At 33.7% G+C, this 18,908-nt stretch overlaps 2 protein-coding genes across 2 annotated transcripts in view; one reads left to right on the plus strand and one right to left on the minus strand.

Moving 5' to 3' along the window:
* Positions 1–6,769, plus strand: part of SPMIP3 (sperm microtubule inner protein 3) — a 29,123-nt gene extending 22,354 nt beyond the window's left edge. Inside the window, exons 2-5 of the mRNA XM_070734051.1 lie at positions 1,052–1,127; positions 3,760–3,852; positions 5,204–5,379; positions 6,571–6,769. Of these exons, the coding sequence (XP_070590152.1) occupies positions 1,060–1,127; positions 3,760–3,852; positions 5,204–5,379; positions 6,571–6,683 (450 nt within the window). The 5' untranslated portion in view covers positions 1,052–1,059 and the 3' untranslated portion in view covers positions 6,684–6,769. The remainder of the gene's footprint in view (positions 1–1,051; positions 1,128–3,759; positions 3,853–5,203; positions 5,380–6,570) is intronic.
* Positions 6,770–8,336: 1,567 nt separating this feature from the next.
* Positions 8,337–18,908, minus strand: part of ADSS2 (adenylosuccinate synthase 2) — a 39,550-nt gene continuing 28,978 nt past the window's right edge. Inside the window, 7 exon segments of the mRNA XM_070734050.1 lie at positions 8,337–10,530; positions 11,333–11,482; positions 11,932–12,029; positions 14,595–14,719; positions 15,940–16,094; positions 16,861–16,987; positions 18,684–18,765. Coding sequence (XP_070590151.1) covers positions 10,478–10,530; positions 11,333–11,482; positions 11,932–12,029; positions 14,595–14,719; positions 15,940–16,094; positions 16,861–16,987; positions 18,684–18,765 — 790 coding nt within the window. The 3' untranslated portion in view covers positions 8,337–10,477.

The following is an 18,908-nucleotide window of genomic DNA, read 5'->3' on the forward strand; positions in this document are numbered from 1 at the left end:
GAGATTTTAAGGCAAAATATCGAGTTGAAGCTAGAGCTTTTTTTATTAGGCATAACCAAGGACAAATTCAACAAAGGAATTATTACACATTATCAGCAGCAAGACTAACCTTTGCTCAGAAATGGAAAGATAAAGAGACACCTTCAGGAGTAATAAGATATTATCCTGTGCTGAAATAGGTTGACATTAGAGCTCAAGGAGAAGAGCGAAACAGATTATTTTGAAATCTGAAATTAATTGCATAAATGGTTGAAATCAAGAAGGAATGCTGGAATAAGTGATAATAGATAAGCTGAAAATCTAGGAATTTATGTGTTAGTATTTTATGAAAGATAGAATTGGAATATGTATAGTTATGAATATAATGTATAAAATTGAAAGAAATGGGTTTTTTTTAAATTGATAGATTGTATATAATACTTGCAATGCTATAATGAGGAAAAAAAATGATTTTCTGTAAGGTCATACTGAATAGAATTGTTTAAACCAGGGAAGTTTCGCCACTTCCAATGTTTTTAAAAATAGTATTAATTAAAAAAACTTTTTAAATTAAAAAAATTAATCATTTCAACCACGAGCTACAAATATTCTCCTTCATTGGTACTATCCAAAAAGAAGTTATAATTTGTTATGGATAGTTCTACTAAGAAACACCTTGGAATTTTCCTGTTTCCATCTGTTAATAAGCTTTGCCATGCTGATTTTTGCTGAAATATTATTCCCCAATGACATTAGCTATTTTAGAGAGTAAGCATAGTAAGATTGCCATGTAATATCAATTTCTATCTTTTTGCGTATGGCATTTGTTTATAAGTCCATGCAGATACTGTAAGCCTTCTCTAGAATTTTCAACCAAAACACAATGGAAATTGTAGGTTGGCTTATCTCTGAGTGGTGTTTTTCATATATTTTGATTAAAAGTATGAGGGTTAGTTTATCTATGGATGGGCTTCTACATGAGTATATATAATATTATGAGACTATGATTTTATATATTGTGCAAATATTGAATTAGTAGCAGTAGGTATTACAGGTTTTTTTTCCCCTCTAGGAATTCTCATGGCAGGACAAGTTGCAGCAATAAAATTACGACAGTTTATAGATCCAGCACCAGAGACCATACCAGGGTAAAGTATAAAAAACAAACAATCCCTCAAGGTTGATCCAGGCTTTCAGAATAATTATTTTGAGGTTAAGTCATCTTATTAAACATAACATTAAACTAATTACAATGAAGCAGTCTAATTACAAATCTCAAATGACTTTTTCATGCATCAGAAGGGACAGTAGGATTAAAAATCTACTTCAGAATACTTTTAATATGATGAAAATATTTTACAATCAATATCATATTTGTCTTGCGACTCATATCAGAATACCCTAATAATCAGTTGAATTGTTTTAGATTGGTGGGAACATTTGAAAATTTAAAAACCTGATGTAGGAAAGCTTGACCAAAAGATAATGTAAACATTTGCTCCACTGGTGTCTGTTTTCTATTCATCAGCTTACTTTGCTTTTTTTCCCTGAGTAGGCAGGCAAATGTTTAATATTTTTATTGATCAAGAATAGGATTTGCAGGACATTTGGAATGGAAGCCTATATAAACTTTATACAGGTATATTCCTCAACATATATCAGTTCATTTACAACAGCAGTGAAGGGGGGGGGAAGACTATTTTTCACTTACAACCATGAAGAAGAAAAGCTCATTCTGGAAATTATGAATTTATTGAAAATTATGAGAAAAGGAAAAAAGAAGGCACTGAGAAGGATGTGATTGAATTTTTTAAAGCAATGACCAAAGAATCTATTTAAGAAAGGGGAAAGGTGTCAGCGGTAAGAGTAGACAACGAGACAAAAAGAGAAATAGATAAGGAAAAAAAAGAAAGAAAAACAAAAAAGATAGGGAGTTAAGGATTTGGGGGTGGAGAAAGTTAAAATATAAAAAGAATAAATGAAAAAAAAGTAGATAGATAAAGGAGGCTAGAACATTCTGACTGCATTTTGTCCTGTGTTTTAAAGGGGAAAAAATACTTAATTGGAAAAATTGATAGTAAGTAAGTAGATAGATCTTTGAATTTTGATACATATGATGAATCTTAAATGATGGCAAGTAATGTAGGTAGTTCCCCCCCCCCTATTCTTTACTTATATACTACAAAATTATAGATTTGAAGCAGAATACAAACTAAATTAGGGATGATTATTTGGTTAGCTATTCTTTTTTTGCTATTTGGGGTGTATCGATTTTTCTTTTTGATGTTTTTTGGGGGGTGGTCTAACTGGCAACATAAATGGAAATATTTCAGAGAGGTAAGGCTTGTCTAATGTAAAATGAAAAAGTATATGAAAATATGGAGAATTGAGTGATTTAAAGCAATATAATGAATATTATAATACATTAGTAGAATGAACTTTGAAATTACCATATTTTTCGGTGTATAAGACGCACCCTTTTCCTCCCTAAAATAGGCTGATAATTAAGGTGTGTCTTATACTGAATGTAGCTTTCCCCCCCCCAGCCCTAACTAGCTGCTAACAATCTTTCCAGCTCTTACCTTGCAGACTCTTTCATTTTTTCTCCCTGTGAAGAATGTTTTCCAAGACCTAAGTCTTTGCAGGGTTTTTTTCATTTCTCTAACTTGCTCTGAGTAAGTTTCTTTCAGACCTAACCAGGTGCTAACAATGTTCCCAGCTTTTACCCACTTGCAAGCTCTTTCATTGTTACTCTCGGCAAAGAAGAATGTTTTCCAAATCCTAAGTCTTTGTAGGGTTTTGTCCATTGCTCCACTTGCTCAGACTGTTTCTTTCCAGGTACTAATGATGTTCCCAGCTTTTATTGGCTTGCAAGCTCTTTCATTGTTACTCTCAGATTTTTTTTTTAAATAAGCCCTTAAACAGGGGATAAAATAATGTGCTGAAGCTGACCAGACTAAGGATTCTAGCCAGATGAAGACCTGGTAAGCAGATTCTCCTCCCTATTTTCCTCGCCAAAAATTAAAGTGCATCTTATATTCCAGTGTGTCTTATACTCCAAAAAATATGGTAGCTATATGATTTAAATGATTATGATCAATTATTTAAAATGGAAATAGACAAACAATTGAATGATGTACAGTCTGCAGAGAGGGGCGGCATACAAATCCAATAAATAAGTTAGGAGGTTAGAAATGATCCCTTTAAAGGAAGCCTAAATGGGGAAATTGAACTTATTATACATAAAGTCTGTGTTAACAAATTGATCCAGGATAAATGTATAAGTTGAGGAATAATTAGATATGCTGAAATGTATAACTACCATTGACACAAGATAGCACAAGAAAGGGGAGGGAGCAATAAGCCCTAAAATGAAAAGAAATAAGAAACCATAAGTATCTTGGAATGTAAAAAGGATAAGTATTAAATTTGGAGTTAAAAGTGAGTTCTAAGCAGAGGAAGAATCCAGATGACAAAATTAGCTTTTTATTGGAGGAAATGAATTTGACGTTATACACCCAAAACAAAAAATTATTTTTGGAGTCACAAATAACAAAATAGAATATTAATGATTATATAGATTTCAGCAGAAACCTTACCGTTTCCACAATGGCATTTTCATTCTATGATAGTCATAGAAAAAAAAATAGTGCATTTTTTGTCAGTTTTATGATGAATTTTATTTAATAGCTGGATGTCTAGCCATTCATTTAGTAGGTAATATAAATTATAAAAATCTATTTCAAATGTAAATGCTCATTCATTCATTCATTCTATCAGAACTATTTTTCATCCAGGAAAAGATGTTATTGGTTACTTTCCTGGACAGCTGGCACGAATTTTTATTGCATATCCTCCTCAAGGACAGTTCAGGTAAAAAAATTTCATTATTCTTCATTATCAAATTTCCTTTCAGTCCTAATTCAGAAAATTTATTTATTTCACTTCTATGCCGCCTAATCCCAATGGGACTCAGGGCAGCTATGAATGTGGAAGTAGGAAATTTGTGTTACTCCCCACCCCCAGATTTGTCCTACATTCCTAACAAGGAATGTAGTTCTTTACAGTTGCAAAAAATGTATTTCAAGATATTAAGTCACGTTTAATTGTCGCAGCATCCCTACAGTCAGGTGATTAATATTTGGGCACTTGGTAAGTAGCAGGTTGAATAAAAATTAATGATTTTTTTAAAATAAAAAATTATTTTTTAAAAAATAAAATAAAATCATATTAAAATACAGTATATATATATTGGATTTTTTTAAAATCAAATTTATTTTAATAAAATGTTTTTAGAGTAAAAATCCATCCAAGGATAATTTTCTATTTAAGATACATTAATAATTTAATTTATTCAGCATGAAATGGAGCTTAGTTCTGTATCACGAGGCTGTGTATATTCTGCAATATTTATATTTTTGGTAAAATCATTCAACGAATCTAAGCTCTGCAAGCTAAATGGGAAACCTTCCATTTTGTTTGCAAATGTACTATTAAAAATTCTAACTAGCAGCAAGAATGAGTCCTTACATTTAAAGAGCACCTGTCATTTTAGATCCATCATGGCAGCACCTATTAGTGGGCCCTCACTCACCTGCTGCCGCCATGTCCCTCACCATTTTGTGTCACTGCCGTGTCACCAGTCATTCCATTCAAGTGAATGGGATTGTTGGTGAGTCAACAGTGGGTCAGAGGTCGAGCCACTGCGGGACAGAGATGACAGGTGCTCTTTAAAAATTATGATTTAAATCGAGTTGCTTTAAATCAAGCTTTTTAAGTGATTTAAATCGACTTGATTTGAATCAAATCCACCCTGGTAATTAACAAGTATTTATGATGGTTGCAGCATCTGGGAGTTATGTGACCGCCATTTGAGATCTTCCTAGCCAGCTTCCAACAAACACTGTCAATGGGAAAAGCCAGATTTGCTTAACAACCACATGATTCACTTAACAAATGTAGTGATTTGCTTAACAACCATAGATTTTTTAAAAAGTCATAAAATTAGCTGTGATCTTAATTGGTAACAGAAATTCTGGTTCCAAATATGATCATAGGTGAGAATTATCTGTACGCCATAATCCTGATTACTGCGTTGGCAGCATAGTCTTAATTAAGATCCTTAGACAAAGATTTGGACATGGAGTTATTCTTATGGGTAGTCTACAATTTAACAAATTAGACTATTTTGACAAACAGTGGACTATTTATGCTTTTCATTTAGACCTTTTACAAAACTACCACCAGCTCCCCCAAAAGAAGAAATTATATATCCACACGAGTTTGATTATTTAATACTGCACCAGTATATTCATTATCAAAATGCAAAGATGAAGGGCCTTGACTGGTACACACAAACTACATACAAAGAAGCATTTACATTACCATGTTTCAAATCAGGTGGGTAAATTCATAACTTGCTAGCACATTTCATATACAAACATATATTCTGTCAGGACACTGGAATAGAATTATCTATGATCAACAGACCATTTCAAGATTACACAAAACACAGTTGAAGAACAATATTTCTGTTTGTAATAAGGCATGATGTGTATTGGACTTTTAAATGAAATCTTTTCTGGATTTAATATACTGACATATTTTACATCAGTATTCGATATATCCTGAAATTGAAAAGGTGACATGTATTTTCAATTATGATAGACAAGATGTACGAAATCACTAGACCAATTAAGCATAATTACTGAAGCAAAATTTAAAACTCATAACTTATTGAAGAAATAAAAAAACCAAAGCCAATACAGCTCATGTTATAGTGGCAGGGCACCAATAAGATATCAGTGAATTTTGGAAGTATCAAAATTCTCAACAACCTTCCCTTAAAAAGGAAAGTTGGAAACTTGATGAAAGTTGTGCAGTATTGTTAGGTTCAAGGAAGTTTTGGGGAGGGGAAGAAACCACTGGCCTGCCAGTTCCAAACAGGCAGAATCAGCCTCTTATGATACTTGTCGTAAGATAATTCATATCCTAGAACTCCTTGGAAAATCAGGAAGTTCCATGAGATGCCAGACCACATAATCCACATACGTGTGATCTGATCTAAAGCCTGTCGTCATCTGAACATTCCAAATAGTAACTATACCTTAGCCAAAACATGCAAGAGTTTCAGGAATATTCCCACATTTCCTTTAAAACTCCGATGGGTTTATTAATTGGCTGGGGTACACTGATTAAATAGGTCCTTCCTACCTCCCATAGGAGACAGAGTACTTCAGAGCTAGAAGGGAGCGATCTATTCATGGCAAGGAATGAGATCACAAAAATGAAAACCAGGTCAAAGTGGGACTGTAACCTTGGTGTAAATTCAGCCCACTTCCCAATCCTCAATTCCACACCCCAGACATGTGAGAAAATGCAAGTAACAGCAAATCATGAATTAAAAAATAAAGACACAGGGGACAAGACATTTAAGGGGAATTTTATCTGGAGAATTTGAAGTCTGCTTATATATTAGTACAGATATGTAGATAATGGAAATGTTACACATTGCTACTAAGTCTTGTCAAATTTTAATTTTGTCTTTTTTAAATTCAGGAGCAAAAATTTTTTTTTCTTTTAAAATTATAGGTAGTGCAGATACCTATCGCCACAAATCAGAAGCTGAAATACTGTCACTTTGGAAAAGCACATCTGCTATGAAGAAAGAGAGAATTAAACCTTCTTTCATGGGTTTTGGATAACTGCTAACTTCTGAAGTTCTTCTCTTTTTTAAAGCAGCAATATGAAAGGATCCTATTAGACTTCTTCTAATCCAAATGTACTAAAAGGTGACTACTAACCCTATGCAAAAGCTGTACAATATGGTTAGATTCAACTATAGAACCCTTCAAAAATTCCATTGTAAATAATGAAAAGATAAAAAATATTTCAGTTCAATGGAACTTCAGCAAAATAATGGATTAAGAAGCAGCATTGCAGCCTCTCACTGTAGTAAATAGCAATCATTGCTATAGGAAGCTTTTTATGAAAAAAATGTTCTATTTCATCTCAAATAGACACAAAATTAAAAATAAAATTTCAACATTCCAAGGAACATTTTCCCTCACTATTACACAGTCACAACACAATTATTACAACAATGTTTTTTTAAACTATCTGCCTGGATAATTTAATAAAAAGTTTGATGGAGTCATCACACATTTTGAACATTTAAAAATGTTATTGGCACCATTTATTTTTATTTTTTCAGAAATTTTATAGCACACTGAAGGGAAATCATTTAAGAACACAGAATAATTTTGCAAAATAATCAAGAAAATAATACCTGTTTGGTGGGTGCCTGGTTCAGTCTTATTTTTTTCTAATCACAGAACTGTTCCAGCATACAATAGACATGAACAAGAAAGATTGGCAGCTTTATAGATTTGTAATTATGTGCATTGTATGCATTCTCTTTGTAGTACCACTGTAATTTAAGGATACATATAATCAACTTGCCAAACTACTTAATGAAAAGTTGTATTCTTATAAAAAGAAAAAGAGACACTGAGAAAATATATCTATGCTTCACATAACAAAACAGTACAAGAATGTGCCATTCTTTAAACCACTTTGCAAGCAATTCCATGGCAACTTATCTTATTGAGAAATGAAAGCGATATGCCCCTTGCATGTTTTCTGGAATGTGTGCTTATTTCACTCTGGTTTTCAATGTACATTTTTCAGTTGGATGTGAGGATCATGGCCATCTTTGAACTGGACTTTCTTGGTTGCATTCCTTGAAAACATTTCACTTCTCATCCAAGAAGCTTCAGTTCCTTTCAAAGCAAATGAATTTTTTTTTGTACTCAAACATAATTGGTTAGAGTCTAAAACTTGGGACAAACACTAATGTGTAATCAGTAAAGTTGTTATAGATTAATAATGGCGAACCGTTTCCCCCTCAGGTAATGAAAGTGCCTGCGTGCGTGCTACCACACATCTGTGAGTGTCCACACACATAATTTGATGGGAGGGGTAAAAATTTCCCCGCCCCCCCTAGAGGCCCTCTGGAGACTGAAATTGTCTGTTTCCTGACTTTCAGTGAGCCCAGTGGGCCTGTTTCCGCCCTCCCCAGGCTCCAGAGGTTCCCCTAGAGCCTGAGGAGAGCTAAAATACCCTCTCTGCCTCCCTGGAGCTCCCCCGGAAGCTGAAAAGACCCTCTCAGAACTTCTGTGTGAGCCAAAAGTCACCTGGCCGGTGCCTTACTCTAGTAAGAAAACCAGATATACAAGCCGCCAATATTCCAAAATGTAAGTAGAGGTAATTTTGAAAGCAAAACTATCAAATCTTTGATAGTTTTACTTTACTTTACTGTAAAGTACAATTCTGCTCTATAAAAAGCAATCTAAATCCAGGGCTGAAGGGTTTATTTATTTACTTTTTAAGTTTAAGTTTCAACAATCAGGAAAATGAATCTTTGACACAAATCAACTCAGGGTAACATTAAAGAAAAAGGCATATGTGACAGCTGGAAAACTGTTGTAATATTTACATGCAAAAGCATCAAGGCCAGCACTTATTTGGGTCAGAAATCCTAAGAATAACATAATACAAAGAAAACTTGGGAAACTTTGGTTTTCTAAAATACTTTATCTTGTCAATAACAGATGACTTACAATTTTCGCAAGGCCATATTTAACAACAAGCAATTTTCTAAAAAGGCATTGTGGCACCAGCGTTTCCATTTATCTTGTCTGGAACATCTTCAAAACTTCTAGTCTCTGAAGTATATAATTTTTCCGACATAGACAGCTTAATCTAACAGTCTGAGATTATTTTGATAATCTTGATGTGCCCCTTTTACTGTAAATTTGCTTTTATTTTAAAAAAAAAATCCATGTGCAAAAAAAACAACACTCCTCTCTAAAGTAAAAAAGAAATAACAGCTATTACAGTGTTGAATCATGGTTACTTTACAGTGAGGATTTTCTATGTATGTTAGAACGTTATCATGTTTCTTCATGCAACAACTATATCGGTCTAAAGTTTACTGCTAACTTTCCCAGAAAGTGAGGTGGTATTTTCATAGAAATTTCTTAAAAGCTGCTGTTTCCCCTCCATCCTCACATTTTATCAAAAGGAATTAATACATTATTTTTAAGAGTTCACACTCCAAGATACTTTTTTCAGAACTCACAACGATCATGAAAATGTACTTCAAATGGCATGATTGCATACATTGCAAATATGAACAGGACTGGAAAACTTAAGTTAAATTCCCTGATGTTAGCATCTTGTTTTTAGATACTATGCTGTAAGACAGCTATTAAATATAACCTATTAATAAAATGTCAGTTAAAAATATACATGTATATTCAATTATTGCGTCCTACGTGAAGCTGTGGTTCACCCCTCCTAAAATACTGCAGAAATAAAGATACAGAAAAATTACATAGAAACAGAGGGAAAATCAACATTCTTCATCTTACAAAATAATGCCCACTGAGTAAGAAATGGTCATGAATGGTGTTAAGATTAAAGAGTATAATTGGCTTGAAGCTACTTCGATTTCTACAAGCTAGATCAGTATAGACATACAATACACTAAAAAAAAGTATTTAGCAAAGCACAACTAGAAACTACAGAATATATTGTCTTGAATATCTGCTAATGATGAATTCAGTTCTTTAAAAAGTCAATTTACATAAATATTATCTCCGATGCCTATTTACAAAGTCATCTTAACCCACGAGGATTCTCCGTATTAAGAAGCTGATTGGGTGATATTTAGGTCATCCTTTTTTCCAGTCATCCTCTGAATGGGTGTTATTGAATAGAGTGGGCAATAGACCAATGAAATGATGAATTGAACTGAATGATGAAACTCTGAATTGTGAAAGTATCAATAAGGGGAGAGGGAGAAAAATGGACTCCATACGAGGGTATTAGCACTTCCAATATTTATCATTTATAAATTAAGTTGTACTGTATACATATTAAGCACCCCATCTACACTATGGTTCATTATTCTTTTAATAAAAACTGTAACAAAAAATTAAGTTTTGTCATCATTATAAAATCACCCCTCTCTTTAATCACACAATACATCAGCAACCATACAAGGTATAACAGCTTTAAGAGTACAAATGAAGATGTAAAACTCTGTGCAAAACTGCATTATCTTAAGCATCCAAAATTTCAGGAAGTAATACCACCAAAATCAGATGTATAGTAGAATCAGAAACATAAACAGAAAAAAGGCCTGGGGAATACATCTGGAGAAAAAGTATCAGTGGCAAATGGTGGCAGTACTTGCCATTAGAATTTTTGACAAACTAAGATAAATGATACTGATCTGCCAATGTTTTATAGCAACAACTGTTTTTTCCCAGACTACCTCTAGTTGTTTTATATCGTTGTTTTACAAGATGTTTCCAATTTCCTCATCCAAATAATTGCTTATTGGGTTAAGACATGTGTGTCTGTGTAGGTATGTATGTGAACAAGCAGTCTTTGTGGAGTGTGCTTTCCTTTCTTCAAATTATCCAATACTTTAGAAGAGCTGGATCATCGACTCCCTGGATCTCCCCACTCCAATCCATTTAACTATAGAAACAAAAATATTTTTGCATCATATTTTGGAAGAAAGTCTTTCTTACGAACTAAAGTATATGCAAATCAATAGGAGAAAGCATTATTGCTTAAAATTTCAATTATCATTCCATGAAGCACATGAAAGTTATTCAGAAAAGCAAGTTTTATTGTGATTTATTTGCTGGCTCAAGCTACAGCAGATACCAACTTTGGCACACAACTTTTTGCAGATTGGCACACTTTTAAAAAATATAATCAATATTAAATAGTCCTTTGGTAATTTGGTCACACTAATTTATTATTCACAGATAATTTATATTAGTACTTTCAGTTGGTCAATGGCATGATTACTGGATTGTGTGATGCCCCGTTCCTTAATCCTTGTTGTGTTACTAATTAGGATCATTATTTTTTTCAAGGAATTCTGCAGTACTGATGCAGGGGGGAAATAACTAGAAAAACTGATATTAGGACAATCATTTTTAACTGCTCAAAATTCAAAAGCTTCTTTTCATTCAATCAATTTAAATTATTATTAAATACAACAATTTCCCTTTTGAAAAGTACATCATATGTTCCATTTCTCCGAGTCTACAGAGAGGGGCGGCATACAAATCCAATAAATAATAATAATAATAAATAATTTCTGATTTCTTAGTGCTTTTTATTCAAAAACCTAAGATTTACTTAGTGCTTCTTATTCAAAAACCTAAGATTTACAGAAGATGATTTGATTGCTAGAAGTAGCTAACAACAAAAATATGAACTGTTGTACAAAAGTATCCCTTCAAACATGCAGTTGTGTTGCACTTACCTGGAATTCCGAGCTCCATTTCTATAAATCGAACAAAGTTTTGTGCATTTACTGGCAATTCATCAAATGTCCTTGCATTTGATATATCTTTCTTCCATCCCGGGAGAGTCTCATACTGTACCTCTACTTTATTTAAGACTTCTTGGTTTGCTAAGAAGGAAAGAGAGTATTTGTTACCACAACGTAGGACTAATCAATTATTGTGCTCAGGATTTCTATAGCTGATCTAACCAAATAATTAGTTATTAAGGGTCCAAAACAATTGTTTTGATCACAGAAAAAGATTCATAAAGATAAAGTTAGCTATCCAATCACTGAATTGTAAAATATAAGTCCATCTTAAAATGGTAACTGAATCATTCCTTTGGTAGTTTACAAAATGAATGAAAAACAACTGAAGTCTTATATCTATTAAAGAGGGGAAAGTTCTCTACCCAAGTAATTAATGCAAGGAACTGTATTTTCTTTATAGGGGAAATATATGGAATTGTATCAAAAAACCCTACTGAAGCTATGGAGTACATCTAATAGTAACTATATCTTTTTAATGGTAGTAACATTGTGGAATGAACTTATTTGGTACATTTAAATTTTCTTACCTGGGAAATGAGGTATGATTTTATTATCTAATCTGTAGGCAATCCCAATTTTAATTTCAGGAAATACATCCAAAATATCCAATTTGGTAAGAGCGAGTCTGTTTAAAAGAAATGTTCAAATTTTAATTATTTGTAGGCAAATATAAACTCTTGGATTTTAAACTGAGATTTACCTTCCTAAAATAGCATCTACTCAATATTTGACTGATTATCAAATTATATCAAATAAATTGCACTGTTAATCAATATAGCCGATATACCGGTTAGCTGCCTGCAGATGTAATTGTGGTTCAATATTCTATGCTGCCAATTTTACCACTGAGAAGTGGCAGGTTTCTTATTTACAATCCGCACACAGCTACTGCTGTTACTTTTCTTCAAAAATATACAGTACATTTAAAAGCAATTCTTTTTGCTAGGGCAGCATACACACTATTTTAAGATGCAAAATCTAAAATTAAACCAAAAACAAAAGCTGAAAACACAATAATTATTTCTAAAGAGCAAAAATGGAATAACTGCAGTAACAAATTTTAATTAAAACCAGCATGAAGACACTTTAAAAAATATTACTGTATGAAAAGACTTATAAGCATTAAAAGTATTATTATTTAACTAGGAAATACTTCCCTTTCTAGGAAAGAGATTCCAGAACAGGACGCCACTACTGATGGGTATCACCTTTGAAAATTTCTATAATTATATTAACCAAACAAGACCTGTTTGAGTAGAGAACTCAATGGTATGTGGGAATGATTTGGAACAAAGGGCAACCAGATAAAACAAAAGGAACAGACAGATAAAAGGCAGCTTAGCCTGCAGTAGAAATGTGGGCGGGACAGGGCGCTCAGAAGATATTTCTCTCTCTCCCCCCCCCCCCCCCTCTGTTTTTTGAGCTGTGAAGGAGATGCTGGTTGGGGAGAGATTTCTGAGTTGTAAGATTCTGTTAGTACAACCTTACAGTAAAGAATTGGCTCATTCAGTCATGTTTTCTGTCTGATCTACCCCATGAGGCTGACATGCAACCAATATGTCCCCTTGCTTAACTCTGGTGCTGTGCCCTCCACTTTCAGAAAAAAACTACTATTCTTCTAGAACAATATTTTTAGGCACCATATAATAAGGAAAATGTAAATCAATTGGGGGGGAAATCCAAAAAAAACATCCCTAAAACTTTAATTAATGCACAACATATTCTCAACTATATTGATTTCTATCAACTCACGTGAATCACATTTTCTTAAACGTAAACTTAAACTCAGAACAGAAATTCAGTGGTAGAAAATAGATATAATTAACTACTTTTTTTAAAAAGCTGCTAATATCATTAACCATCTGTCAAAGCCCTGTCTAAACCTAACTATTCCCTATTTAAATTAAAACAGACAGTCCACTGTTAGTTAGAATGCAGCTGCGAGAGCAATCATGGGCTTTCCCAAATATGCCCATGTTACACCAACACTCCGCAGTCTGCATTGGTTGCCGATCAGTTTCCGGTCACAATTCAAAGTGTTGGTTATGACCTATAACGCCTTTCATGGCACCGGACCAGATTACCTCAGGGACCGCCTTCTGCTGCACGAATCCCAGCGAACAGTTAGGTCCACAGAGTGGGTCTTCTCCGGGTCCCGTCAACCAAACAATGTTGCTTGGCGGGACCCAGGGGAAGAGCCTTCTCTGTGGTGGCCCTGGCCCTCTGGAGCCAACTCCCCCCAGAGATTAGAATTGCCCCCACCCTCCTTGCCTTTCGTAAGCTGCTTAAAACCCACCTCTGCCGCCAGGCATGGGGGAACTGAGATACACTTTCCCCCTAGGCCTTTAAAATTTTATGCATGGTATGTCTGTATGTATGATTGGTTTTTATATACTGGGTTTTTAGTATTGGATTATCGTTATACACTGTTTTATTACTGTTGTTAGCCGCCCCGAGTCTGCGGAGAGGGGCGGCATACAAATCCAATTAATAATAATAATAATAATAATAATAATAATAATAATAATAATAATAATACTGTATAGCATACAACAGTTCATTTAGTGACCTTTAAAAGTTACAATGGTACGGAAAAACTGACTTATGACCATTCTTCAGATACAACCGTGATCACGTGATCAAAATTCAGATGCTTGGCAACTGACTCAGATTTATGTTAGTTGCAGTGTTTCAGGGCTATGTAATCTCCCTTTGTGACCTCCTGACAAGCAAAGTCAATGGGAAAGCCAGAGTCACTTGACTAAATGTCTACATAAAATGTACATAAATATTACATACATAATAACGTACGCAATAACATGTAATTACTACATATGCTACTAAATTAACAACACAGTGATTCACTTAACAGCAGCAGCAAAAAAAAATGTTGTAAAATGGGGCAAAATTCACTTAGCAACTGTCTCAGTTCGCAACAGAGCTCAATTGTGTTCATAAGTCGAGGACTACCTATATTACATTCCCAACCTGAAATATATAAAATTAGTGTACATACAAAAGTCTTACAATAACATCCATTTTTAAATCACGAATGTCTATGAGGACATTAAAAAAACAATTTTGTTACTTGGAGGAATGATTATTTTCATCTTTTACTTTGGAATATTTTACAAAACATGTAATATATACCAGTCAATAAGGCCATATGAAAGCAGTACACATTACTCACGCAGTGAATCCATTAATCATATGAGCATATCTAAGCAATACGAGATCAAGCCAGCCACATCTTCTCTTCCTCCCTGTGGTCACACCAAACTCTTTTCCTCGTGTCTGTAACAATTCCCCAATTTCCTAAACAAACAAACAAACAAACAAACCCCAACACAGTATTACTACTATCTCTGAAGAATTTTATCAACTTATAAACCCAATTTATTTGTAACAAAATAAAGTACATTTTACATTCTATCCCAAGTTAACATATATGAAACAACTTCAGATCATGCAGAATGCAGCTGCGAGAGCAATCATGGGCTTCTCCAGGTATGTCCATGTTACACCAACACTCCGCAGTTTGCATTGGTTGCCGATCAGTTTCCGGTCACAATTCAAAGTGTTGGTCATCATCTATAAAGCCCTTCATGGTATCGGACCAGAATATCTTTGGGACTGCCTTCTGCCGTACGAATCCCAGTGACCGGTTAGGTCCCACAGAGTTGGCCTTCTCCGGGTCCCGTCGACGAAATAATGTTGTCTGGTGGGACCCAGGGAAAGAGCCTTCTCTGTGGCGGCCCCGACCCTCTGGAATCAACTCCCCCCCGGAAATTAGGATTGCCCCCGCCCTCCTTGCCTTTCATAAACATGTCGTCAGGCATGGAGAAATTGATTCCCCTGGGCCATTTCCGTTTCATGTATGGTTTGTATGAGATGTATGATTGGGGTTTTTTATATTAAGGGTTTTAAACTGTTTTAATTATTGGATTTGTACTGTTTTTGTTGTTGTGAGCCACCCCGGGTCTTAGGAGAGGGGCGGCATACAAATCTAATTAATAATAATAATAATAATAATAATAATAATAATAATAATAATAATAATAATAAAATATATATGTGTATATATAGAGAGAGAAGCAACCTTTATTGTCAGGCAATTTAAAAATACTAGCAGAATAAGCAATTTTCTCACAAACCTATTAATGGCATTTAATGTCTATATGCTAAGAGAGATCTTTGTCTTTCAAATTTAATCTTGTCCTGATGGGACATTTTAATTGGGGCAAAAATCATAAAGACATAGGTCACAAAGTCTTTTCAGCAGTCTCAAGAAGCAGTTCCATTTTGTATTCTGATTCAAGTGACCCTGAGGGTAAAGATAAAACCTCCAAGAGGCCTCAACAACATTGAGACATGTCTTTGTCTTTGGGACAACCATGGCCTGTAGAGATGACTGAGAATCTCAACAGACATCTCTACCATTGGAAAAATAGCTATTAAAATCTTTATTTAATTTTATGTAAAATTGCCTGCATGACACTTGAGGCCACGTATATCTCTTTTAACATTATACTTACATTGTTTTGTTCTGTAGGAAAGGCACCAATCCCAACTCTAGTCGTATATGCTTTTGCAACTCCATATACTTCACCCACATTCTGAGGTGGCATACCTAAGCCAGTGCAAACACCTCCCACAGTACAGTTTGACGAAGTCACAAATGGATAAGTGCCTATTAACACAGGTTAATAAAGGGTACATACATTGTACGATCTGTATTATTACAACAAAAGTTCTTGAACAGTATATAAATTGTGTCATACTCACAATTTTGCTGCTTTTTTATAAGAAAAAACATTTCCACTGAGATATATAGAGGTAGTTCTTATTCATGCTTTATTTAGCACCTATTTATTCCATACAAAATTTACAGCTAACCATAAGGATATTTTTACACTTCTGCTTTTTAGTAAAAACTTTAACTAATGTGCTATATGTGCTATCCAACAGATATTTAATTATGTTCCATCATATCACCATAGTATCTATCAGAAAAAAAAGTATATCTATTTCTCAGCTTTTGGAATGTAGGATTTTTAAAGTATATTTCTGAATTTAAATTTGAAGGGGAAAACTAGTTTACATTCCAAATTCTATACAATTTTATTAAAGCATATTTTCATCTCTATCATCATTAGAATAGATAATAGAATAGAAAAAAATCACAGAGTTAGCAATCACTTTCAATATGTTCTAGTTAAAAATAGGTTTTTCAAAAGTATTTATCTTACCTAGAATTTATAACACTACCAAAATAAATTAAAAGTTCTATGGCACATTAAAGTTGTAATACAAGCTTTAATGGAATATATTATCCTATGTGGGATAAAACCACTCATCTCCTAAGGACATGAAAAGTAATTTAAAAAAATAACTATTATGTTATTTGCATAATAGTCACTTTTCAAAAGTGAACACATTTTGTTATTCATACTTACCAAAATCTATGTCCAATAATGTTGCATTTGCGCCTTCCACTAAAATTTTCTTTGGAGAGCCATGCAAAGCTTCATGCATAAAATATACCCCATCCTTCACCATTGGTTTGATTCTTTCAGTATAGTCCTAGGCAAATATATAATAACAATAATAGTTAAATGTCTTCCCAAATAAGATATCCTTTTGAAATTCTGAGTACTGGATTGTGCCAGTTTGGTGAAAGCTGGTTTAAGTGCCCTGCAGTTATGATGCCACCAATGAAAGAAATAGGTATGTATGAGTGTGACTAAGTAGTAAAATATTTAAAGGAAACAAGAATGTTCTTTCTTGTACTAAAAATTAAGAACATTCCCATGGGATCAAATAAAAAGTCTATATGATCAAACTAATAATAGTTACCAACTAATTACTACCAACAAAATAGCAAATAAGACAATCAGTTATTTCCTCCCCTCTGACTCATAATAAATAATATTCTGGGGTACTTTTTTTCTAAATCTGAACGCAGATTTCAGTGTCATCTTAGAGATATTATTCCTTTAATAAATATGACCTGTAATCTTTAAAATTAATGGTCACCACCACATCCTGAAACATTACATTCTCTAAGGATTCATTCCTCTTTCTTAAAGAACAGTGGAATGCCTTATTACTTTTCTGTTTGAATTTAGCACTTTGTCATTTCCCAGTTATCTTCATTAATACACATTGTTATTAGTGGAAAAGCATAATAAATTATAATGATCTTATTCTAAGGAAGGTATAATCTCTCTTTAGCAGTGGTTGTCTTTTCAAGCGCCATTCATGGGGTTCTAGTTTGATCAGGTTCCTGGTTCAGAACTGATGTTTACTGTTAGGTAGCTATTAGTCAAAGTTTATGCTTCCAATTCTGGTGATTTCTCCTCCTGGCCACTCAGGTTTATCTTGAATTGAATTGAATACTGTGTTTGGCCGTGTGATTAGATACACAAGGAATTTGTCTCAGGTACAGAAGTACATGCAATATAACAGAATAACCAATAAAAGGGGGCAATAAAGAACAAATAAGAACAATAAATAACACTACAACCACACTACATGAGTTAATATACAGACATTAGACAGCATTGTGAGAATTAGGGTGTTCCGAAGAGCAATGAGAAAAAACTGCCCCTGGAACTAGTTGTTTTGGCATACAATGCTCTCTACCTCCATCCTGAGGGAAGGAGTTCAAATAGTTTATGTCCAGATGTGAGGGTTTTCCAGATATATGCTCAGCCTTCCTTTGACCTGCACAATATATAAGTCTTCTATGGCAGGCAGATTGGTTGCAATTGTTCTTTCTGCAACCTTAATTATTAATGGAATCTGTACCTGTCCTGTTTGGTTGCTGTATTAAACCAGACAGTTATAGAAGGACAAATGACAGACGCAAACAGACTTTGTTGTACCAAATTTTCTATCAATCAACTCCACTAGGTGATTCTGAGTTCTAATATTAGAAAGGATTGTATAGTATTCTGATATTATGAAACAAATGTCTATCCATCCATAAGACATGGATCCTAAAATTCCAATCACAATTTTTTACAAAAAATATCAGCTTCTAAGAGATAACTTCCTCAAACAAACTTGACTGAAACAAAGAATTTACTATGAAACAATTTAATTACTAAATACCTTTTCACAGCAATACACAATGACAATCTTTTGGTAGAATCTCTGAAATCTTTATACAGATATTTATTACTGTTGCAACTTTCTGTTTTCTTTAAAGCTCTTTCATTAGAGGAAATGTACAAGAAAAAGCCATCAGTTTAACAGGCCATTTCTGTGTTTTTACCTTTAATCTTTTCAATTCTCCTTCAGTGTCAATCTCTAATGTAGGGTAAACAGACTTGTATTGATTGGCCAGCACTTTGAATCTAAAAAGTAAAAAAAGTTTATATTCTATTATGTGTAGAACATCCACACAAATTTTTTATATAGACTTTGCTTTTAGAAAGTTAAAAGAGAGAAAAGTATAAGTGAGAAATCCAGCAAGGAGTATGAAAATCAGAATCTACAA

The sequence above is a fragment of the Erythrolamprus reginae genome, chromosome 1, assembly GCF_031021105.1.
Source record: "Erythrolamprus reginae isolate rEryReg1 chromosome 1, rEryReg1.hap1, whole genome shotgun sequence".
Lineage (NCBI taxonomy): Eukaryota > Metazoa > Chordata > Lepidosauria > Squamata > Dipsadidae > Erythrolamprus > Erythrolamprus reginae.